The sequence below is a fragment of the Hydra viridissima genome, unplaced genomic scaffold (assembly GCF_058129835.1).
Source record: "Hydra viridissima isolate aposymbiotic clone 2 unplaced genomic scaffold, HvirCarnegie_v1 scaffold_2, whole genome shotgun sequence".
Lineage (NCBI taxonomy): Eukaryota > Metazoa > Cnidaria > Hydrozoa > Anthoathecata > Hydridae > Hydra > Hydra viridissima.
The window spans coordinates 10,308,673-10,332,436 of NW_028324301.1; the positions used below are offsets into that span (position 1 = coordinate 10,308,673).

Consider the following 23,764-nt stretch of genomic DNA (forward strand, 5'->3'; position numbering starts at 1 on the left):
ACAAATCTCAAGGTTAGCAAATAATTCACTTCTCAACAAAAAAAAAACAAAAAAACAAAAAAACAAAAAAAAACGAAAAGAGAATTTGATTACCAGAAAAGAATATTACAAGAAAAGAATATTACAAGAAAAGAATATTTACAAGAAAAGAATATTTGGTGGAAATGGAACAGGTTTGCATTTTTATTGAAAAAAAAAAAATGAACGAATATGTTTAATGTGTGATGAAGAACTCAGGAATAAAACAGGGAATGTTAAACGCCATTACGAAACATAACAAATTTTTCTTAGGAACATCCATTAAATTCAAATTAAAGAAAAAATGAAGTTGACTTGCTCAAAATAGTAATTTACAATCAAATAAATTTTTAGTCTTTCAACAAATAATTAATTATTACAACAGAAACAAATTTTGATATATAATGGAACATTACAAGTCTAGAACAACTTTACCCTGATTGAGAATTCGTAAAGCAAATATTTGAACGCGGCTATCGTGTCAAAAAGTTTGTCCAGAGTTGCAATATATTTTGTACTTGTGAATCCGCCATGTAGAAAAAAAAGCAAACATAAGTCAACTGAAACTCTTATCAAACTTTTATTTACTACTTGCCAAGAATGAAAAGTTGTAATGAAACAATTTTCCCGTCAATCTACGTACGCAATTTATTAAAATATATTAGCAGTTGTATTAAGTAAAAATTGTATTGATGTTATATTTCCCCGAAAGTATAGTTTTGATCAAAAAAAAAAAGTTGAAAGATGTTAAGTTTTCTATTACATAACATTTTCATAGCTATTATCAATAATTTTGCTAAGAAGTCATTTTTCAGAGAAATTTTATAAAATTCCTTATTATAAAATGAACTCTAATCATGCTTTTATTAAAATTCCAAAGAAGAATTACCTTCAATAAGTATTATCAGGCATTTTGTTTCTACCTGTAACCAAATGTCACAAATAAATATTTTCTGATTTTAACTCCAGTTAATCAGCATGCTGGTTCTAACCATTAAGACTTCTTTTCTCTTCTTTTCCGACGAAAATTTCGATTAAGAGTAGATTGAAGATTAAATTTTTCTCACGCACGATAATTTTTTCCCACGCACGATATAATTTTTCTCACGCACAATATAATTTTTCTCACGCACGATATAATTTTCCATTCTGATTTATTGCCGCACTCAATTATATTTAAGGGCATATCATAAAGGTTGAAGATTGAGCAACGCAGATAAATAGTAGCTATTTAATCTCCTCGTTTGCAACTTTTTTTGACCTCAAAAAAAGCTCCACTATAATTCGTTAACTGGATAACTACTTGAAAACTGTCCTTTTTCAGTTTTTACCTTATGTTGCGCGGTTGTTTGGTCAGTCAAAGAAATACTCCTGGGGATTCTACTATCAAACTCATTTTGATCGGAATTCACAACAATTTCATCTGAAACCCGCTGAAATGTGCGTATTGCTTCTGCAAACGTTTTATTTTGTAATTTCCACCAATTTAAGTATAAAAACTCAATAAACATTAACGCAACCATTGTGTAGCGCGGAAATCATAAATCCAAAAATTTGAGCTATCTCAACCCAACTAACAGTTTATTGTTTTGAAAATAAAATCAGAAATCAAACCCAATCTCAAATATTTCTCATTGACATAATTATAGTAACAAGCTCCACATTTCATTTTTCATCGTTTACCTCGACAACAGTTGGTAAGAAATTTAAAATATAAATTTGGGCACGAATGAATTTCAAACTTTTTTTAGACCTAACTGTATTTTCATATGAATTTCTTGACAAATATCAAACACCAAGTTAATCATTAAATGTTATTTGCAAAAAAAGAGACTATTAAGGTTAGTGTCACTAATAATGAAAGAAAACTGCTTTGCCAATTACAAATACTTTTATTTAGATTTCTTAATATTACAGTGGAACACAATGAATTTGACTATAAAAACTCAGAATTTAGTTCTAGAATAGTTGTACTAAATTCTATTGAACTAATTGTTAAATTGGTCAGAGCAAGCTTGGTTATTACTTTAGTTTCTGCTAAAAATTTTTTTAAAAGAATTGAATTGTTCAATTTTAGTTTGCTAGAACAATTTTTAGGACGTTTAATGATGCTCTTTAAGTTATTTATTATTATTAAAAGAGTAGTAGAAGTAGAGAAGGCTTCCTTTTAATGGCTAATAATAACATGCATTTCAGGACCTATGCATTTTGTCAGGTCAAAATAGATCCTGCTTCTGACAAAACAAGCTAACATCTAACATGAATAAAATTTGATAATCTAACTTTTAAGCAAGGTTTTGAATACTTTTGGAAATGTAACAAAGTATTACATGTCTAAGATGGTAGATGTTTGAAATGGGGAGTCCATTTGCAATAGGTTCAGAACAGATAGCTTCCCATGCCTGGGTTTTTTCAGGATTGGTAACCTCTGCTGTTTTTGAGCTGTGAACTTGCCACCAAATCTTTCCATTGAGACTTCTTTGCGTTGTCTAATCCAGTCTGCGAAAAGAATTTTTTATGACAAACTCAATGACACTCGACCTGCTTAGGCATCTAATAGCTGCTGTGTGCCTGTCTTTATTATACCTTAGAAAAAAAAATTTTTTAAATTGGAAATTCTAAGATATATAAATATTGCCTTTGTGATGTCTATAACAGACATATCACTAAGGCAATTGTAGAGAAAAATTACTTAAAACTATTTAATGGTTTTAATCGTTTAATGAAACACTCATTACCTGGCCTTATAAAGTGATAAAGAATTTCTTAAGACTCGTAATATAAACGAAAGTTTGAAAGTTTAATCTTCTTGTGGTACACATTATGCATGAATTCGCTAATATTTTTGCCAGCAACTATTCACGATTCGAAAAAAAATATTTATGGTAGAGCTAATTTGGGGTCATCGAGTTTACGCCAATTTCGTCGGATCCGAAGAAATCATTGGTTTTATTTATTGTGGTAAAAGCCCTCATGTACTCCATGCGTCTGAAAATTTGAAGTTATTAGAGCCTAAATCAAAAATTTTTTATCCCTGCAAATACTTATTTTCAATTATAGTGTTACTAGTTCTAAATTTTTTAAATAAAGTTATTTAAGTATGATAAAGATGCAATTTTTTATATCATTTTAAGTTACTATAGCTATTTGATATTTTTAGAAATTAATTTTTTTACTAATGCTTCTGGCCAAATTCACGCATCCATTTTCAGAGTTTAAACCTCTTTAAAACCTTTAAAAAAATCAATGGCCAGTGTAGTATCATGGGTAGTTGATGAATTTTTAACTGACAATCTTCAAAGAGAAATTGAAAAAGAAAAAAACCCTGGAAGCTTTTCACAATTGCCTCAAACTGATAGACAATGTCAAGTAAAAAATGTAATTCATTTATTAGATCAAGACTTGACCATACCCTATATTGCTCGATATCGTAAACATGAAACTGGAAGTATGGAAGCAGGAAATATTCGAAAAGTTCAAGAAATTTATGAGAAATATAAGTGGGTGTTTTATGTAAATTTTTCTAGATATTGAATATTATTTTGTTTATTACTATTCTAATGTCTTTTGTTTATTACTATTTTAATGATGTTTTGATATTTTAACAAATCTTATAACTTACACTGACAAAAATATCTCATAATGATAATAAAAATAATGCCGTTTAACATTATAATTACTAAGTTATTACAATCTTTACTGAAGCATTTATGCAATTGTTTAAATATTTAATATAGAAATGTTAAAATTGAAGCTGAGAAAGTTATCAAAAAAGTTGGAAAAGAAGCATCTGAAGAATTTATTTCAAATATTAGGTCTGCAAAATCTATTGAAGATATTCAAGAGTTGGTAAAAATTTGATTCATGAATTCACATACAGCTTCAAAATTAGTTTACATAAAAAGTTTAAATGTTAAATCACACACACACATATATATATATATATATATATATATATATATATATATATATATATATATATATATATATATATTTAGTATGCTCCTTTTAAAAAGAAGCGAAAAGGTACTCTAGCAGAGAGAGCTCAAAGTTTGGGTTTAGATGCTGCTGCCTCAGAAATTTTACGCTATCCTGAAAAAGAACTATTATTTAAGAAGTATCTGCATAAATCAAGTGGTATCTTTTCTAAGTCCATTATACACTAGGCCTAAATTTGAAATACAAAAGAATATCTTTAATGCTTGCTAAACATTTTTTTTTCCCTAGAGTTAGCAACAGAACTTCAAATTAAGACTGGAATTATGCACATACTAGCACATCAGATATCTTTAGATTCAAAAGTAAAAGAAATTTTGGAGAAGGAAATGTGGGTTTAAAGTTAATTTACTGTGACAAGTATCATTTTTTATACTAGCAATTTGATTATTATATTTTTTTTTAGAAAATCTTGGAATATTTTCCTGTCTACAAAAGCATCTCAGAAAGGCATTGAAAATGATAACAAGAAACTTTATGAAAATTACTATAAGTTTAGCAGTTTGATATCTCGTCTTTATTCTCACCAAGTAACTCTTTTTTGATTTTTAATGTATTTAGTCAGGCTATATCTGTAAACAAATAGCTTGCATTAGATAGTAGCTATTTAATCCATTGTACATATATTTATATTATGCTAAATAATTTAAAATGATATATATTTGAATTTAAAAAAGATAATGGCAATTAATCGTGCCGAGCATCAAAAAGTCCTTTCAGTCAAACTTGAAATCAAAGAAGAGTGTAGGCAAACAGTTATCAATAAAATAATAAAGCTGCAGATTCCAAATAAGTGCTCAGGTATACGCTTTATATTTAATAAGTGTCCAAATATAAGCATAATAACACAAAGTAATTAAACTTACATGGTTATCATGGATCATAATAATGCCAACCTAGCTGATCCAAGAACGCCACTTTTATGGGGTGATAGCTTACACATCAAGTTACCTTATAATGCAAATTTTGAAATCTTTTTTTTTGTCTGCAGAAAAATAATTTCATTTAAATGTTCAAATTGAGTGAAATTTTGGCTTCATAGTGCGCCAATAAAAATACCTGTAGAATGAGACTGCTCTATGTATTTCGATAAAACTTGGTGCAAATGTTTCCTGTATCCACACCAAACTCTGGATAAAGTTTCAGTCAAATTGGTTAACTGGTTAAGGATTTATTTTTTAAAAAATTTTTAGTTTAAATTTTGTTTTTTTTAGCGCTTGTCTGGTTTTGCACCTCCCTATTTTTTTTGCAGATTCAGGGTGATCTTTGTCTGAAACAGAAAAAAATGGTATTCATTTTTATTTTTGACAAAGAAAAAGTACTTTAATTCGCATTTGAATATTCCATTTTTCCCATAAAAAGGCGCTTCTTTTATCTTGTGAAACTTTTTAATGTTAGTTTTAAAACTATTAATTCAAACCGCTGAAACTATTTACTTGGTTTTTACAAGTGCTAAGAAATATAAAGATTGGTGCAAGGTTTATGAATAGTTGCAAAGAATGCATAAAGTGGTTGAGAGAATTCCATTTGCTTGCTTCTGCAATGATTTGTCCCATTTACAACCTACAGTGTAGCCAACAACTGTACACATTCAGTGTAGATGGAAAAACCTTGAGATGTGCTGTGGAAAAGTGTAAAAAGACTATAAACATTCACAAAGGCAGCTTTTTTGAGAAATCAAAACTGTAGTTGTGGAAGATCATTGTTCATATAGGCTCGTAGTGCTGGCAAAAGTTGTGGACTATTGCAAGAAGATATTCAAAAAGAATTAGATATTGGATGCAGGGAAACTATTAGTGATTGGAACCAGTTTTGCAGTAATGTTACAGTAGATTACTTTTTGAATAATCCTGTACAATTAGGCAGCCCTGGCTGTGTTTTAGAGATTGGCGAATCTCTTTTTGCTCACCACAAATGTAACAGTGGCAGAATTGTAAGGCCAATGGATATTTGGGGGTTACAAGCCAACAACAAAGCAAAGTTTTTTAATCTCTGTAGCTCAACGTGATGTAGCAACTCTTTTGCTGATTATACCTCGATAGATAAGGCACTGAAATTTGGAGCGATATGTGAGGTGCTTATAACACTCTTGGAGCACAAGGCTTTCAGCATGTTACGGTGAACCACATGCTTCACTTTGTAGATCTGACAACAAACATGACAACCAATCGAAATGAAGCTATGTGGTGTTGCAGCCAAGCAAAGTTTAAAGCAATCTTTGGAATACGTAGATACATGATCTCAGCGAGTTCATGTGGTTCAAAACAGAGGTTTAAAGAGCATGCATTTTTTCTCATTTGGGATCAAGTTGCTACTAAATACCCAGTAAATTAGGTGTTCATAAAACTATTTGATAAACACAACTCATTATTTGTTGGTTCATTTTTTTTTCCATATTGTAGTGAATAAATTTAGTAGCTTTTCAGTTAATGTTACAATTTAAATCTTTTTTTTTTGTTCTTTGTATTTCTTAACGCTTGTAAAAACCAGGTAAATAGTTTTAGTGATTTGAATTAATGGTTTTAAAACTAACATTAAAAAGTTTCATAGTGGAGTTAAAAGAAGTTTTGTTTTTATCGGAAAAATGTAATATTCAAATGTGAATTAGAGTACTTTTTCTTTGTCAAAAATAAAAATGAATACCTTTTTTTTCTGTTTCAAACAAAGATCATTCTGAATCTGCCAAAAAAATAGGTTGTGTGGTGTGTGTGCATAACCAGACAAGTGCCCAATTTTTAACAAAATTGTTTAATTGCTACATGTGCTGTTTTCATTTTATAGACCAAAATATTGGTTTGCTATTTAAAGTGCCATTTGACTTACACATAGCGTGAAAATCACAGTATTTCCTAAGGTATAAACTATTGCCAAAATTCAAATAAACCCTAAAAAAAAAGCGCAAAACCTAATCAAAGGACTGCCAGAAAACAAAAAAAAAAAAGTACTAATGGTAAGTGGGGGCCTGCCAGATGCTTTAGCAAGTCAAAGAGTTTCTTCTGAAGATAATTCTTTATTGGAAATAACTCAAGATGCAATTTGTTCAGCTGCTTTGGCATCATTTGCTGCTAAAGATTGAGGGTTTCCCCTGTACTTTATTTGAGAGCATTAGTGTGGCAAACCTTTTCCTAAAGGACTGAGGCATATGCTGCAATGCACACTTGGTCTTTTTTCAATGGTGGTTTTCTCTTCAAGAGGATGTTTTTCTTATAGTTTTGAATTTTGCAAGTTCTTTCCCCTTTTGTTTCTTGCACAAAATAGTTCTGCATGATTCACAGAGTCTTTGTGGTACCTAAAAATCACTGATATTGATCTTGGTCTTGTACAGTTGGCATATTCAATCTATTTGGAAAACAGTAAGCTGTCTCATACATTTTTTTAGACAGAGCAAGCACACTTTCGATTTTCATTATGATGCTCTTCTTGATTTGGCATTGTGTTAATTCACTAAATCTAATTTCGTTAAATCAAAACCTGTCTTTTACAAAATGTTACCTAACTCTATGTTGGATAAAAATCCACTTAACATACTTACAATTATTTACATACTTATAATTATTTAAGTTAGTGATGCTTGTGAACAATTAATAATGATACTTGTTAACAATGACAATTTTTAACTTACTTACAACTATTTAAATTAATGATATCTTATTTTATGAGACAGTCCTACAAACGATTTTTACTGCTCTTCAAAGGACTATTCTTCCCTTTTTAGCATTTCTCTCTTAAAAAACTATTACACTTTTAGAAAACTTTTAATAGAGATTTTCTCTTTTTGTGCCTCTGCAATTATTTTTATAAAATCTTAACAAATTTTTTCTCAAAATAACCCTATCTGTAAAGATTAATTTTCGTCAGACTGGCCCTTCAAACTTTTTAGCATTCAGTTATTTTATCTAAGTTTTTTAAGTCAATTATCTTAGTTAATGTAACAAATATTTTGTTTTCTCAGTTTTTTTGTTTTAACATAAATATTTTTTAATTTCTATGTAGGAATCCTTAGAAAAGCTTTTCAATCATTTTTTAGCATTTTTATGCATTTCGGCAGTAATTTATACCTTAGGAAATGCTGAGATTTTCACGCTATGCAGAAGCCAAGTCAAACCACATGTTAAATAGCAAATCAATATTTTGGTCTGTAAAATGAAACCGGTACATGTAGCAATTAAACGCTTATAATAAAAATTGTTGGTATTGTATCGTAGAACACTCATGTAACCATTATTTTAAAAACAGTGACCGAATATCACAGTAATTGGTAATGTTTTGAGGTAAAAGTAGTAAAAAACTAATAAAATTTAAGCTAAAAAAATTAAATCCTTAACCAGTTAACCAATTCGACTGAAATTTTATCCAGAATTTGGTGTGGCTACAGGCAACATTTGCACCAAGTTTTATCATATTACATAGAGTGGTTCTCATTCTACATGTATTTTTATTGGCATACTATGAAGCCAAAATTTCACTCAATTTGAACATTCAAATGAAATTATTTTCCGCTGACAAGATTAAAAGATTTAAAAATTTGCATCACTAGGTACCTTGATGTGAGCGCTATCACACCATAAAAGAGGTGTTATTGGGTCAGCTAAATTGGCATTATCATGATCCATGATAACCATGCTTAATTGCTACTTTACATGCATTTATCAGAAAATGAAAATAAAAAATTACTCTCAAAAGGTTTTAATTTAAAGTATTTCATTCATTTGAGAATAAAATCTTATGAAATAAATTTACAGTAGAATACAAAAGTAACCGTACAAGTGCATAACTTGAGATTAATAACAAAAGTATCTGGGCAGAGCTAAAATGATAAAATTCCAATGCTTTTGTTGGCTATTATTTAATGTTTAAAAACGGTAAATAAAACATAAAGCATTTTTAATTGAAAAGAAGATTGCTTTGAATAAATTTTAAAAATGACAAAGTGAAAATATACTTTAGCTGTCAAACAAGCAGTATTGCATGCAATTTAATAAGGCACAACTACAAGAGATATAGCGGATCAGTTTGATATAGGAAAATCAACAGTAGGGGATATATATAAAATATGTAAGGAAAGAAATAACAATAGAATCTCTCTAAAGTCAGGAAGGCCTCAAAGTACATCTAAAAGACAAGATAAAGTTTTAATTCGTGTCATGAAAAATGATCCATGCAAAAATGCTGTCTTATTAAATGCTGAAATGAAAGAATTTTATAATGTAAAGTGTTGAAGACGTCCTGCATAGAAACCTTTTATTTCTATAAAGAATCGAAAAACACGCATGAGGTTTGCAAATGAACATCTGAATTGGTCAAGAGAACATCAGTCGAAAGTACTTTTTAGTGATGAATTTAAGTTTATGTTATTTGGATCTGATGGTATTAGATATGTTCGTCGATCAAAAGGCCATTGAAACGATCCTAAATACCAGCTACCAACTGTAAAGCACGGAGGTGGAAACGTTCTGGTTTGTGGTTACTTTAATGTCGGTCCTATCCATTTGATTGATGGCACAATAGATAAAAATATGTACAAAGATATTATTAAGAATCTTATGCTACCACATGCTAAAGACAAAATCCCTCAAGGATGGATATTTCAGCAGGACAATGACCTAAAGTACACTTCAACCCTTGTGAAAGACTTTTTCAAGACCAAAAAAATTTGATTAATGGAATGGCCTTCGCAAAGTCCTGACCTTAATCCTATTGAACATCTATGGGAACACCTCGATTGACAAATTTCAGGCCATAAACCATTAAGTAAACACGATTTATTTAAAATTCTAAAACAAGAATGGGAAAAATCGACAATTTGCTTATAAACCTGGTGTACTCAATGCCTTGTCGCTGTCAAGCAGTAATCAATGCCAAGGGTTTCCCGATGTTATGTTAAAGAAATTAACTTTAAATTACAATATTTTTAAACATTTTTAATTAAAAAAGTGTTTAAAAAAAAATCTACTTCAAGTATTTTTTTCTGCCCAGATTACTTTTGCATGCGCATATTTCAATAAAATAAACTTTTAGGAGTAGATTGCTTAGATTTAGTTGAAATTCATTTGTTTTTAGAATTGTAATCAATTTTTTGACATTCCAGTGAAAATTTGAAAGAAATTAGACTTTTCTTTTAAAATTTGTCTCAAGTTATGCGCTTGTCCAGTTACTTTAGCACACTACTGTATAGGTTTTTAGATATGTTTATATAGTGTGCTAAAAAATGAGTTTTCTTTATATTTTTAAGAAAGCTTTCAGAACTTTATACTTGAAACTGTTAATGATGCTTTTGTGAGGTTAATTGAGAAATCATTCCTTCTTCGCACAAGGTGAAATTTTGGGGTTTTTTAGACACTCCTTTGCTTATTGCTATTCTTTTTAATAAATTAATTTTTTGTTTCCAGGATAAAAAATCATTTTTTTTGTTTTCAGGACAAAATTAACTAAATCCGCCGAGAAGGAATCACTTGATGTGTTCACACAAAATCTAAAGCATCTCTATCTTGTTGCTCCAGTAAAGAATAAATTCATTCTTAGTATTGACCCAGGTTTTAAAAATGGCTGTAAAATTGCACTTCTAGATAAAAATGGTAACAAAGTTCTTTTCCTCTTTTTTTTTTTTCTTTTCTTTTCACAAAAATCTTTTTAGTTAATTATGTTTATAAGTGAAACTATTTAAATCAAATTACAAAAAAGAAGAAATTATAAATATTTTTTTTTTTTTTTTTTTTTTTACTATGTATTACCTTTTCTCATTATATTGCATTAAAATAAAAAAAACCCTTTTATTTGTTTAGGTTCTGTTCTTGAAACTTGTGTTATTTTCCCATTTAAAACAAAAAAGGATTCTACTCATACATTGTTAAACCTAATTAAAAAATACCAGTAAGTCTTTTATCCTTTGTTATGCACATAAATTTCTTTTTTAAGAGATTGCATCTTCAGTATTACAGTTAACTGTAATCATAAATTGTTATGCTGTAATTCACTATTGAAGGAGTTCTATGGGTGTGGCTTTGTATATAAATATTATATTATTTATAACTATATTATACTCTTGGACATTATAAAAAACGTATATATTCAGGTTTGTGAACAGAATCATTACACTTAAAAATATTACACAAGCTGTTTTGACAATGAGTGTCATTGTCAAGTTTGGAGATTTGATGTCTCAATATGATGGCTTCGGAAAATTTTCTGAGTCGATTTCGAAATTGGAACCTTTAGTGAAGCTTCAAAAAGAGATGATTTGGATGTAGCACTGTCATTATTCTTGTCAGGAGGGGCATTTGTCAAGTGTTGAATAAAGAAAATGTAAAAGAAGATTAAACACGAGAAATAAAAAAATTGAAAAATTGTTTGACCAGTAAATGAAAAGGTTATTATGATGAAGGGGACTTAAACTGCTGTAAACCACAGGGTTGCTGTTGGTGTAACTGTAAATGGAATTACCATTGGTCTAGAGTGCTTGATTGCCAAAATTGATTTTAGATTTCAGATGCTGCTTGGAATGGATGCAGTACAACTTCTTGGAGGTTTTCAGGTCAGCATGGTTTGCCACACCATTAAGTTTAATGTAAAAGAAATAAATGTTGGTACAACTGTAGCTTCTTCCCTAGCAACCAATTCAATTCATTTACCTGTTTTAGAAAAAGTGATTGATAAAGCAGAATTCAAGAATGGTAGTTGGTATGTATACTGGAAATGGCTGATAAAAACACCAACTTTAAAATCTCTGAAAGTATAAAAAGTGAGTATACAATGGAAGTGGAAAAATGAATAAAACAAAGGTGATTGATACTGTTTGAAGGGAAGTGTAATATTATCATTTTATTAATGGCAGTAGCTCAATGGAACAAATCAAAGGGGCATTTGGTGATGGACTGTTGTGAACTAAATTTATTTGTATCCAGTCACACTTCAAATGGTGTTTGCAGTAACAAGCTTTGCAGCTGGAGAAAGTTGGGAGAAGATTTAGAGATAATTGATATAAAAAAGGTGTATTTACAGATCTGTGTTTATGAAACATTGTGGAAATATCAAGTCATCAAATATGAAGGACAGCAATACTGTTTAATGCAGTTAGGTTTTGGATTGAATGTGGCACCTAGAATAATGACGAAAATTTTAATAAAGGTTTTATCTTTGAGCAGTGACATTGAGTCTGGAACAGACTCATTCATTGATGAGATCATTATTGACACTCATATAGTCTCAAGCCTTAAGATTTGAGAGCACTTGAAAAAATAGGGATTGGGCTCCAAAAAAACTTGTTGGTGGTTGTGTCCAGTGAGTGATAATGTTGTCAAATTAGTGAGTAACTTGAAGCAAATCACCAAACAGGACTGTTTGAAATACCTCTAAAGTAGGGGTGTGGTGTGATACAAGTTGTCTAGCTATTGGCACAGTTCTTGAAGTAGCTGGAAAGGTATTCAAAGATTGTTCATAGCTGAGAAAACAAATTATGCAGTTCATTTTAACCCAGCACATCTGGAAGCTGTGATCAAAAAACTTAACATCGTAAAAAAATGGAAATTCCAAAGTATTATTGTGATAATCGGTTTTGCAACTGTTTTTGGTTGGTTAAACTCTTTAATGATTGGAGACAAACCAATTTGTGTACGTAGTCTTGGAGAGCTACTCACTCATTGCTGCCTACCATATGTAGAAGGTCTTGTGAAAGAATGTAATCTAATAAAAAAAATTTATCTTGTAAAGTTGGCAGAAATTAAAGCTAATGCTCTCACTAGAATGCCTCAAAATTGGCTGCAATCAACCCATTCTGCTGTAGCAGCCAATATCTCACCAATTGACATAAAATATTTCCAAAATATTCAAAAATTTGGATCAATTGGACATTACATCTAATGAAATGAACCTACCTAGAAGAAAATATTTCCTGAGATGATTTGGAATCAGTCATAGGAAATTGTGCAAGATATCATTCAGTGGATCCTGCACCAATTTGTTGAGAAAAAGAAAATCTTGAAGTTGAAGTTGCATTGCCTTGTAATCAACATGACTCATTACAAATCTGAGATCTGCTTATTGATTATTAATAGATTCAATTGTGGTAAAAACAATGCAAATCGAATTTTTTTAAAATATCAGTAAAAACTAGTATTTACCAGTAATGGGATATCTATCAAAAAACTGGTAATCCGAAATTCTGATAAAATTCCCAACGATAATGATAAACAAAACTGAACAACAGTTCTTTAGTTACAGCTCTTAAAATTAGTGAAAACTGACCGGTTTCAAAGTTGAACATAAAGTATATGAATTTGAAAACCGTGGTTTGATTGTTTTATCTCTAAAAATATCTTACTTATTGTTTATGGAAAACTTATGGATGTTTAAATAAAATGTTTCAAAATCTTTTAACTATCCAAAACAGGATCTCTGATCATATGTGATCATAAGACAATTAAATACATTGCTACCAGGAGCAGTAAAGATCCATTAAAAAATGGTGTATTGGTATAAGATTAAGTCAAGAAAAAATACTGCAGAAAGATTGCTTTCATATAGAGGAATATTTTCTTATAAATGAAAGCCACACATAGTTTTTGCTGAAAATAACAAGGAAATTCTCCGTGCTTAGATGAAAGGACTAGGAATATTTGTGAAACCGCCCTTTTCAAAATGTAAAAGCAAGTGAAACAAGGGAAAAGATTCAGATGAAGAACAAGGAGCTACAATTAAAGTAGTTAGACTTCTATGATACAATTCCAACATCTGCCCTGCTCCCAAGATAAGTGACATGAGCACCAGTTAGACAGAAACAACTCATCATGAAAAGCTCAGACCCCAGGCAAGCAGCAAGAGTGGGAAAGTTCTCAAAAAAGTATATAGACTTTGTGATCTACAGATCAAGGGGTATTGAAGCTATAAACTATTAGGTGGTAATTCACTATTCATTGTGTTCGAAAGAGTTTGTGGGTATAACTATAATATTGTACTCTTAGGCATTACAAGGAATTATGTCTTAAAAGTATTTAATGGTATGAATTACTTGTTAAGATTGCTAATAAAGTATGGCAGAGAATTCTAGAATAAAGCTTAATAGTTGAATAAGTAATTGTAAAAATAACTTATGTTTTTCACTTTGCAATTTAATAAAAATTGCTTTATTATTAAGTTACTAAATAGAGAACTCAAACATAACTCAACAAATGCTAATGAATTATTTATTCAGCAGTGTGGAGCATAAAGCTAAATCAAATTTCATTATAATTTTGACTACTTATCTAAGTTCTTTCTGTTTTTACTTTTTTTGTTCTCATGTGTTTCTGAATTTTTTCCATTTAACAATACTAAGGATACAATTTTACTTATTTCTATTATGATCTATTCAGTCTGACATTTTTCGATTCTGAAATCTTCTATTGACTTAATGTAGCAGTCTGATTCATTTTTGTTCTCAATAAATGAATTAATTCATCACTGCTTCATTATTGAATTGATTCATCACTGATTCATTAATGAATTGACCCATCACTGTTTCATTAGTCAATTTCTTTTAGCATTTACAATTTAAAAAAAAAAAAAGCTTTTAATTTTTTCAAATGAAATTTTTCTCAAAATTTAGAGTTGAAGTTGTGGCTTTGGGTAATGGAACAGCCTGCCGTGAAACAGAGCAGTTTATTAGTGATTTAATTAAAGAAGAAAGACTTGTCAATTTGCATTATTGGTACTTGATTTTTTTTATTTTAGGTTTAGAAGTAATGAAAATAAACATTTTAAGTTCATATTAAAATTACTTTTTAAATCTGCAGCATAGTATGTGAGAGTGGTGCATCAGTATACAGTGTCACTGATGAAGCTAAACTTGAGTTTGGGGACATGGACCCAAATTTGATCAGTGCTGGTCAGTTTTGATTCATTTTAATTGAGTATCAGTTGAAAGGTTTTTATAAATGTTTACCAAAACTTATTCTTACATCTGGATTAATAATTTTTCGTTAGTCTCTATCGGTCGTCGCCTACAAGACCCTTTGTTAGAACTTATAAAGATAAATGCTAAACATACTGGAGTGGGAATGTATCAGGTAGAAACCAGTTTCATTTTTTTTTTTTTTTTTTTTGGTGATATACTGCCATCTAAAAAGTGCATTTTTATAAAAATGCTTATTAATGCTTTTTTTCGAACTTTCACTTTCTTAAAACTTTATCTAATTTTTTAAAAAATGTTTATTATGAGATGTTAATTGCCTATACTCTTTTTTAAGTTATTATGTAGGTTTATTGAAAATATGCTTTAATATTTAACAGCATGATATAAACACTGGTCTTCTAAACAGTGCCGTTAATGCAGTTATCGAAGATTGTGTCAGTTTTATTGGCGTTGATATTAATGCATGTTCAGCACGTATACTAAGGTAAGTTTAAAACTTTCTGCAAAAAAGTAAAATTTTCCATATTATGTATTTCATATGGCAAATATATATATTTTTTTGCCATTATAAATACTTAGTTTTTATACTGATATTAATAACAAGTTAAATCATGTTTGCTCGATAATTATAAATACTAAAAGTTCACTTTCTTATTTCTCAGGTGCGTTTCTGGTATCAATAAAAAACAGGCTGACGCAATCATCGAGTATAGAAACAAGCATGGTGGATTTATCAACCGTGAAGAATTGAAGTCTATCAAGGGAATCGGCCCTGTAACATATCGTAACTGTGCAGGTTTTGTCAGAGTAAATGTAAACCCTAAAAATGCATACAAGGCTCAAAAAGTGGAAGACGTTGATGCTGTGAGTAATTCGCTATAATTGTAAAACATATTTACGTTGTTTTACAAATCTCTTTTTGTTTTATTAAATATATTAATGGAAGTTGACACTTTTTAAGAATAATTCTTCAAGTTCACGTAAACGAAAGCAAAAAATGGATGATTTTGCTAATAAAAAATCTCGACTTGCCGTTGAACCGTTAGATAGAACATGGATTCACCCAGAACTCTATCCTTTAACCTATAAGTAAGTTTTTAATATTAATTTTGATGTTTTTAATAATTTTCTTTATTGTTTCGGACAAAAGCCGCAACATCAGAGGGAGAAAAAAAAAATTCTTAAAGTAAATATTGCATATCATAGTTTGCTTGGCCACTTGGGAGTTTCATCATCACTTATCGGATCTCATGATATAAAAAGTATTCTAGATAAAAAAGTTGGAACAGATGAACAATTTCAGAGTATGTTCATTCTTTAATACAAGTTCTGTATAGCAAAAGTATTTAAGTTGTTTTTAATTTTGACATTAAAGTGGACAAATTTTTCTCCAATGGTATCTAAAAACCTATATGCTGATTTTTTTGTTTTTTTGTTTGTATATTTCTTTACAGGAGTGCTCGATGTTTTACAAACAGATAGGGAAGTTTTAAAATTAGTATTAGAGGGGTTAACACAGCCTTTTGATTTCGATCCTAGAGAAGGTTGGTTGTTTTTATAAAACATTTCGACTGATAATATTTCATTTTAATATTACTGAAGTTTTTTTTATAATTTATTGTTTAATCATTCACAAAAACGAAATTGTGAGGGTTTAGAAAATATTTCAATTTAACCAGTTATTTTATTTGCCATTTCGTAGGTTTTGAAATCCCAATATTTAAAACCGGATTGACGTCTATAGCTATGTTAACGGTAGGGTGTTCGGTTTCTGGCGCAGTTAGAAATTGCACTTCGTTTGGAGTGTTTGTGGACATAGGCGTTGAGAGCGATGCTTTAATACCTAATCGGTATATGTTGCCAAATATTTTAGTTGGTCCAGGTGATCGAGTTGAGTGTACAGTATTAAGTATTGAAATGGAACGAAAAAGAATTTCTTTGTCTTTGACAAAAAAGCTCTCGCTGGAATTGTGTTTACAATGAAAAAAACTTTATGATGAATAGTTATCTTACATAACATCATATATAACGTAATTTATTATGAGGCATGAAAATATTTCTTTGGTAATAAAAAAGTATAAAAAATTTTTGTTGATATATAAATATCCTTCCCAATTTTTCCTTTCCCTTTGATCAGAAAGAGTTTATAATTAAGAAAAAGTCTTAAAACTTCGTCGTATTACAGCAATTCTGACTTCAATTTCTTCTGATATGATGTGTTCTGAAGACGGTTGTTCTTTACTATGAAGAGTGAGTATGTGATGCTGACCCTAATGTGAAACTGGGGACTATGAATAACACATTTAAATACACAATTCCAGGCGCATTTTTCCTCGACGTTTGAAACCTCGTATCCCTATAAAACCCTCTGGTTTTAGACAAATTGTGAGGTTCTCAAGCAGGTTCAGGTTATTATTATTTCCTAAAGTTTTGCGCGTTTTTAGTTTTAATCACCTGCTTTTGAGCATCAATAAAATCCATAGTTAAAAAATGTAAAAAAATATAAACAAAAAAAAAAAATTAAAACGGTTTTATTACTAATATCCCACTCCAATTCAATTTTACAGTTTTAAATCTTTTTTCAAACTCAAATTGTTAGCTTTAGGTCATGTTGTACAGTCTTGTGCAAATTAGTTGCATCAAAATAAAATATAATAAAAATCTAGGAAATTTTAAGTTTTCTAACTGTAATAAAATAAAAACTCATACACTAATATTTTGTGTGTCCTCCTAGTGCTGTTATGACTTTCAACACACTATTTGGCATGGAATCTACCAAATTATTACCAATGTTTTGGATTTCTGTGTCTTCAAACCAAATCTAAAGGATGGTGGTGGTAAGCTTAGTTTTAGTTGTGCAGTCATGTTTTCGCAGTCTTTTTTTACAATTGCCCAGAGATTCTCAATTGGATTAAGATCCTGGGGAGTTGCCAGGCCTTTTAAGTGTTTTAATATTATTTTTTACCATGAATTTATTGACTTTTTTGGATGTATTCCATTATATTCCGTTTCCATTTGGAAGCTCTTTTAACATCTCTGGAACTAAATGTGTTTGCAGAACCTCAATGTAAGTGTTAAAGTTTATCATGCCAGTAACTGGGTAGAACGTTCCTGGTTCAAAAGCAGAGAAAAAACCTTTTCTGGATGCTTGGCATATTGTCCAGTCTGTTCGGGTCGTATAGGCTCACCATCAGAACGATGGACAAACTGTGACCGCTGGCATTGCAATTCAAAATGTGGTTTATCCGAAAATAAAACCTGCAATCAATAAATAAACAAGTTAACTGTTATCAAGCCTTTTCAATTTTCTTGCCTCAATTTTTAAAAATAGTATCATTATATAAATATAATAAATAAAATAGCTGTAAATTTAACAAATACATTTTGTCTTACCCTTCTCCGATGTTCTTTTGTCCACTTTTTGTATTCTTTTGCCCACAAGAAATGCTTCTTCTTCATGACATTTGTAAATAATGGTTTTTTAAAAGGTTTTCTGGCAAACCTTCTGACAGCTATCATCCTCCTCCGCATAGTACTCAAGCAGACATGGATATCATGCGTAGCTAAATTATTCATTAGTTGGTCACTTGTCTTTTTCGGATTTTTGATACTCTCCAGCATCAGATATTGGTCATCTCTCTGAGGTCTTTCGTTTTCGACCACATTTTCCTTGTCTTAATGGTGATAAGCTGCCTGTTGCAATTTAATGCTTCTTAATCCGGTTAACTGTAGATTGGTCTACTGAACATAATGTGGCTATCTCCCGTTGAGATTTATCAGAATATTGAAGTAAAACTAATATTTTAAATCTTTTTCTTGGTGTAGTGTCCATCTTTGTTTATTTACTTTTTTTAAATTTATTTATCCTTCACAGTTAAATTATAGAAAAAGTAGAATAAATAACAAATAAAAAGAAAAAAAAAATGTTTGATGTAATTAATTAGCACAATATCATATTAAAATTAAGCTTTAGTTCAGAAATTTGGCGATAAATACACAAAAAAACAACAACAAATAATTGTTCAACACAGGCCAATTTCTTTAAATGTACGATATTTCTTTTTTGCAATCTTTTAAGCTTAACTTGTCATTTTTTACATTTAGACATTTAGATTTACAAATAAAGTTTTGTACTAATTAAAATATGGATTTTACTTATTAAATAACAAAGCTAAAAAGGTTGTGGAGTGACTATCCTGACTTGGGAAACCTGTCTCTGAGATTGGACATAAGCGTATACGACAAAGTTTAAATTTGCTTTATACCCCTAAAAATATCTATGTAAGAGCCTACCATGATAACACAGTTCTACGCTATTTTACATCAGCTTTATATCAAGTGTATTTGTTAGCAGTCCAAAATTACCATTAATAGCAACTAATAAATTATAAAGTTACTAGTAACTACGCATGATCGAAGAGTTAAATATTTTCGCAAATTGACTTCCCCAGATCGTCACAAAAAATTATAGCTTCCAAGTACACAGTAATACTTCTGCGTAAATCTAAAAAAGGAGGCGTTATTGTTATATTTGAAAAAGGGTTTTCTGCGGATACCCTTCAATGGTTGACGCCGCTGATAGATGGCAATCAACTGATGTTTTAAGACACGTTAAAAACGCTTGTTACTCGCGAAGGAATTCATGTTCTTTTATTAATAAAGTTTGTTTTCTTTCATATTATATATACAGTGCGCTTTATCTTTTATACAAGAAATAAAATTATTTATGACTTTAACTTTTTGCTATTTTAAATAATAACTTTAGGGTGGTAATCTTCGATAGAAATCCAAAAGGCGTCAAAATTCAATAAATATTTGATTATCTTAACTCGTCCATTCTTTTTCTAGTGTTATTACCTTTTATAAAGATGATAAAATCCTCATATAATGATAATGGTTTGTAAGGTGCTCGCAAACAAGAGGATTTTAGTTTTGGCTCTCTGATGTTTACTATTCTTTCCATGTAGTTTAATGCGTATGTTGTTAATGGTCAAATCTATTGCGAGGTTTTAAACTAATGGAATCAGTACGAGTATTTTCAATGACAGTATGACTTGAAATACTGCGATTTGATGTTGTTTTTGTGCTGAAAGAAGATGTCAAATACTTTGAGGTCTTGTTTTCTTTAGACTTATCTCTGCTTCTTGTAATTTTAAGGAAAGTTTTTATTACTTCGTTTCTGATTTCAGCATGCGAAACGGAATAAAGTATAGGATCAAGAAAGCAGTGGCAGTAAGACAGTAGCTTTGTCCATTTATATGAAATTATCACTTCGGCACTTTCACTTGTTAGCTGCAACATGAAAGAAATAAAAAAAGGTATCCAACATACTAGGAATACAACAATTAGTTTAACCAGCTTGATTGTCACCACCAATTGTTGACTTCTATGAGTGTTCGAAGAATTTGCAGAACTTTTTTTAGCTTTCCGAACTTCATAAATGATTACAACATATGTCGATATCATTATTAGTGTGGGTATACCGTATGCCAGAGCAAAAGAAATATATATTGCCTTCTGTTTTTCAATGACATAAAAATGTAAGCCATATATAAGCATTGTATAACCCCATACAAATCCCAGAGAAAAAATACATTTTACGTGCGTTACACTTTGTAAGTGAAAAAATGGTTTAAAAATGGCGATGCATCTTTCCGCAGATAAAACCGCTAAATTTGCAAACTGTGCATTTATTAGTATAAAATCTATGTGATTATACCAATTCGAAACAGAGTTGTATACATTTTTTGAAGCAAGTTGATAACCGTTAAACCAATTCTCTTGAGATATTACGAGCAAAGACAAATACATGGGTTGTGCGGAAAGTCCCAATAATAAATCAATCAGGGCCATATGAACTGCATAAACAACAGTGTTGAGTGATTTAAAAGGTTTAGACGTAGCGACTGCAAATAAGATGACGAAGTTCATGATAAGCGTTACGAGAACGATCAGAGCTCCTAGTATCACAAACAAAATGTAAATTCCATACTTTGAAAATACTGGATCTGCGTAGAACTTCCACGATGAGTAAGACAAACACTTTACGCTAAAGGTATATAAACCAAACTCATTAACTGTTTGGCATAAAAAAGAGGCGCTGGAATTTGAAATAAGAGTGGCTTCACAAAAGTAGTAAAAGAGGTTCTTGTTGGCAGAGCAATTAGGGGGCTGAGATCGAAGCAGAGATATAGTGTAATTTTCCAAGCATAAAGCTCTTTCCCCTTCAATTCTTGAGACAATTGAAAAAGGCTCAAGGAAATAGAGCACCGCGATTAAATTCTCATGCAAGCATAAATTTACAATTAATTTGAAAAACTGTGGTAAAGCCATTCTGTAGATCTAAGATGATAAGAAAATTACATTTTTAAGAACAAAACAGGTATATAAGTCTTTCGATATTATTTATTAGTTACAGGTTGGATAATATTCAAAGCTTTTGAACTCACAAGAATCTTTATCTTTCTCTGTTAGATATCAAAAGCAATCAAATAAAAAATCTTACTTTTTAAAAAAAATTATTTTTTCTTCTTAAAGATTTTGCTAAGCAACTTTTCTTTTTCTAAAGCCTTTGTAATTATTTGTGATAAATGTGATGAAAAACGTGTTTGCAACTTTCTGGGTTTCGATATGTTGCACACTTATGCAGCTAAATAAATTTTACATATTGATTAGGAAATTAATTGACTTAAAAAGAATAAAAGCTTAGAATCAACACGAACACAAAAACTTGAAAAAAAAAAAAAAAAAAAATTCTTAAAAATAAAATCATCAGCTTCATTTTGATGATAAAATGTATTGAAGATGTCGGTAAGCGCTGAGAGTGAACAAAGAAGAAAGCGAATAATAAGAAAAATAGTGTTTGTATGCGCATTATTCAAATATAGAAATATGATAATTAGCAACAATGTTCAAATAGGCGCTTTTTCGTGTTTCCTTTTGCTCTCTTTTTCTTTTTAGTAAAATCTTTACATCCTTTCACAAACAATTAGTGAAAATAATAACTACATTAACAATAACAATTAATGTAGTTTCAAACTCGTTTCAACCTTCAGCTGATCATAGTAAAATTTTTTGCTAAATAAAGATAAAGTACTTTGCGTTAGTCTAAAAACATAATGGACACCAATTATATTCCTTTTTAAACGACGACCTTTCCTCATTTGTAATAAAAAAGGAAGGAAGGGGGTAGGGAGATAGGTGAGTGCGAAGGTGCACTAGCGCCTTTTAGATTACACCTTAGAGTAATCAAAAATTAAAGATCAGCGACAGAACTTCTTTCGTACCTCCCCTTTTCTTCTTCTCTTTCCTCAATCATTATAACAAATTTTCAGCATTAATTTATGTTAACATTGATTTTTGGGTATTTTGGCACACTCTATCCTAACTGTTATTCTGTGAGATAAAATCTTGAGAAGACCCTGGCAACCAAACTGTCGAACGGTTTAATAAAAATCTAATAACTGTTATGTAACTAAACTTTACCCACAAATTCTAATAATTGATTATGAAAGAGAGTCTTATGCTGACAAAGAATCGTATAAAAATAAAGGGCAAACTTTCACAGTAAAACACTCTAATCTGATGTTGAAAGTCGAAAAGTATACAATAAATGCTCATACTCGCCATTTTTCTCATAGTTTTACTCGTTTTTTTAATCCTTACTAAAACTGATCTCCACACATTTTCAATTAAAAACAAATTTTATAACTAAAAAAATGTGGGGATCAGTTTTTTTTAACAATCAAGTTGCTAACAAATTATGAAAGGTGCAAGCGAAAAACAGGGAAGTTCAATTTTTATATCGCAGAAAAAAATTCAGATTTAAATCAAAATCCAGTAAAAGATATACATCTTCATTTAAAAACTTATTAATTAATTAAGGAACGGTCTGTTCAGTTCACTTGGAGTATACGTGAAAGGTCTTTTGAAGTTGTAATATCTTGAAGTGGCTGGGCTTGAATTGGGTGGTAGCAAAGAAAATGTTAATAATGAATCTACATTTAACTGATCTTTGAAACAACTAAATTTCTAATTAAGAATCAGAAAAGTTCGTTAAGTCAAAAAAAATTTCATCATTTTCTAATCTGTATTTATTTTAAAGTGCTTTTGACAAGTAAAACATTTGAAAATCACTGGAGTATTTAATTTGATGCATAAACTTTTTGCATGATGGTTTTATATGGCATGAAAAATGCTGAATATTTTTCATGAAGAATGCCGAATCTTTATAAGCTCGCGTTTGATTAAATTAAACCTATAGTTGTGTTGGTGAAATTTTGATGGTGAAAGTTTGATGGGCAAATTTTTCATTCAGCGGTAAAGATGAAAGTGAAGAGGTTACTTTTCCATTCAAAATTAGTTTATAATGTGAGTGAAAATTATTTTTTTGTTAAAATACTGAGACTTTCTTTTTTGGTTTGAGTTTGGTTTATGTTTGGTTTGGTTTGAGTTTTTTTTTTTTTTTTTGAGTTTGACTTGGTTTGAGAATTTTGTTTGAGTGTAACGTTTTGATAAGAATATCATATTGAAAACGACTATAAAATTTAAATACTTTTTTTTCGCCTTGAAGGTTAGCTTTTTTGACTGCCCAACAGTCAAAGAGATTTTGCTGATTCAACGTTAAAAAATCTTGCAAAGTGAAAAAAATCTTGCTGATTTTAAGAAAGAAGAGAGCCAACTACATTGTTCCACAAGAAGCAAACCAACTCTATAGTTCCTATTATAGCCCCATTACCTTCTCACTGTTCCATAATTTGGGGGTGAGTCATCAATGAAAACACCCGAAAAAATCCTTTGGAGAGATCAAAGTACATACCCATTGGATATCAGAACAAGTGATTTTAAAATCAATGATTTCCGTCC

The 23,764-nt window shown here is 30.1% G+C and overlaps 4 protein-coding genes across 7 annotated transcripts in view; 2 read left to right on the forward strand and 2 right to left on the reverse strand.

Moving 5' to 3' along the window:
* The first annotated feature begins 287 nt into the window (after positions 1 to 287).
* On the forward strand, positions 288 to 21,417 carry LOC145196429 (S1 RNA-binding domain-containing protein 1-like). Of its 3 annotated transcripts, XR_016450235.1 has the most exons (19): positions 288 to 3,518; positions 3,756 to 3,867; positions 4,017 to 4,155; positions 4,246 to 4,345; positions 4,421 to 4,544; positions 4,692 to 4,815; positions 10,247 to 10,328; positions 10,432 to 10,589; positions 10,797 to 10,884; positions 14,594 to 14,695; positions 14,781 to 14,872; positions 14,971 to 15,053; positions 15,277 to 15,383; positions 15,562 to 15,763; positions 15,861 to 15,988; positions 16,106 to 16,203; positions 16,354 to 16,443; positions 17,634 to 17,736; positions 20,089 to 21,417. XR_016450235.1 is itself a non-coding variant. In XM_090080344.1 (18 exons), the coding sequence occupies exons 1-18, from the start codon at positions 3,265 to 3,267 to the stop codon at positions 16,880 to 16,882; spliced, it is 2,364 nt and encodes a 787-aa protein (XP_089936470.1). In that variant the 5' UTR covers positions 288 to 3,264; the 3' UTR covers positions 16,883 to 17,009. The 3 variants fall into 3 exon arrangements, 2 of the variants coding, with proteins under 2 accessions (XP_089936470.1, XP_089936471.1); XM_090080344.1 differs by lacking the exons at positions 17,634 to 17,736; positions 20,089 to 21,417 and adding an exon at positions 16,602 to 17,009; XM_090080345.1 differs by lacking the exons at positions 4,017 to 4,155; positions 17,634 to 17,736; positions 20,089 to 21,417 and adding an exon at positions 16,602 to 17,009 and having other exon boundaries at positions 3,160 to 3,518.
* LOC149891847 (uncharacterized) lies at positions 17,648 to 18,800 on the reverse strand. Its single transcript, XM_090080350.1, has 2 exons — positions 18,293 to 18,800; positions 17,648 to 18,157 (listed from the first exon to the last, which is right to left on the reverse strand). Exons 1-2 carry the CDS (start codon positions 18,518 to 18,520, stop codon positions 17,984 to 17,986), a joined length of 402 nt encoding a protein of 133 aa, XP_089936476.1. The 5' UTR covers positions 18,521 to 18,800; the 3' UTR covers positions 17,648 to 17,983.
* LOC145186802 (histamine H2 receptor-like) lies at positions 18,915 to 21,232 on the reverse strand. The gene has a single exon (XM_090080346.1). The coding sequence runs from the start codon at positions 21,230 to 21,232 to the stop codon at positions 19,883 to 19,885; it is 1,350 nt and encodes a 449-aa protein (XP_089936472.1). The 3' UTR covers positions 18,915 to 19,882.
* Positions 21,418 to 22,998: 1,581 nt separating the features above from the next.
* LOC149891848 (uncharacterized) overlaps positions 22,999 to 23,764 on the forward strand; it is a 31,656-nt gene continuing 30,890 nt past the window's right edge. For both annotated transcript variants that reach the window (XM_090080347.1, XM_090080348.1), the window contains exon 1: positions 22,999 to 23,269. The gene's annotated coding sequence lies outside the window, so the exon portion shown is untranslated. The remainder of the gene's footprint in view (positions 23,270 to 23,764) is intronic.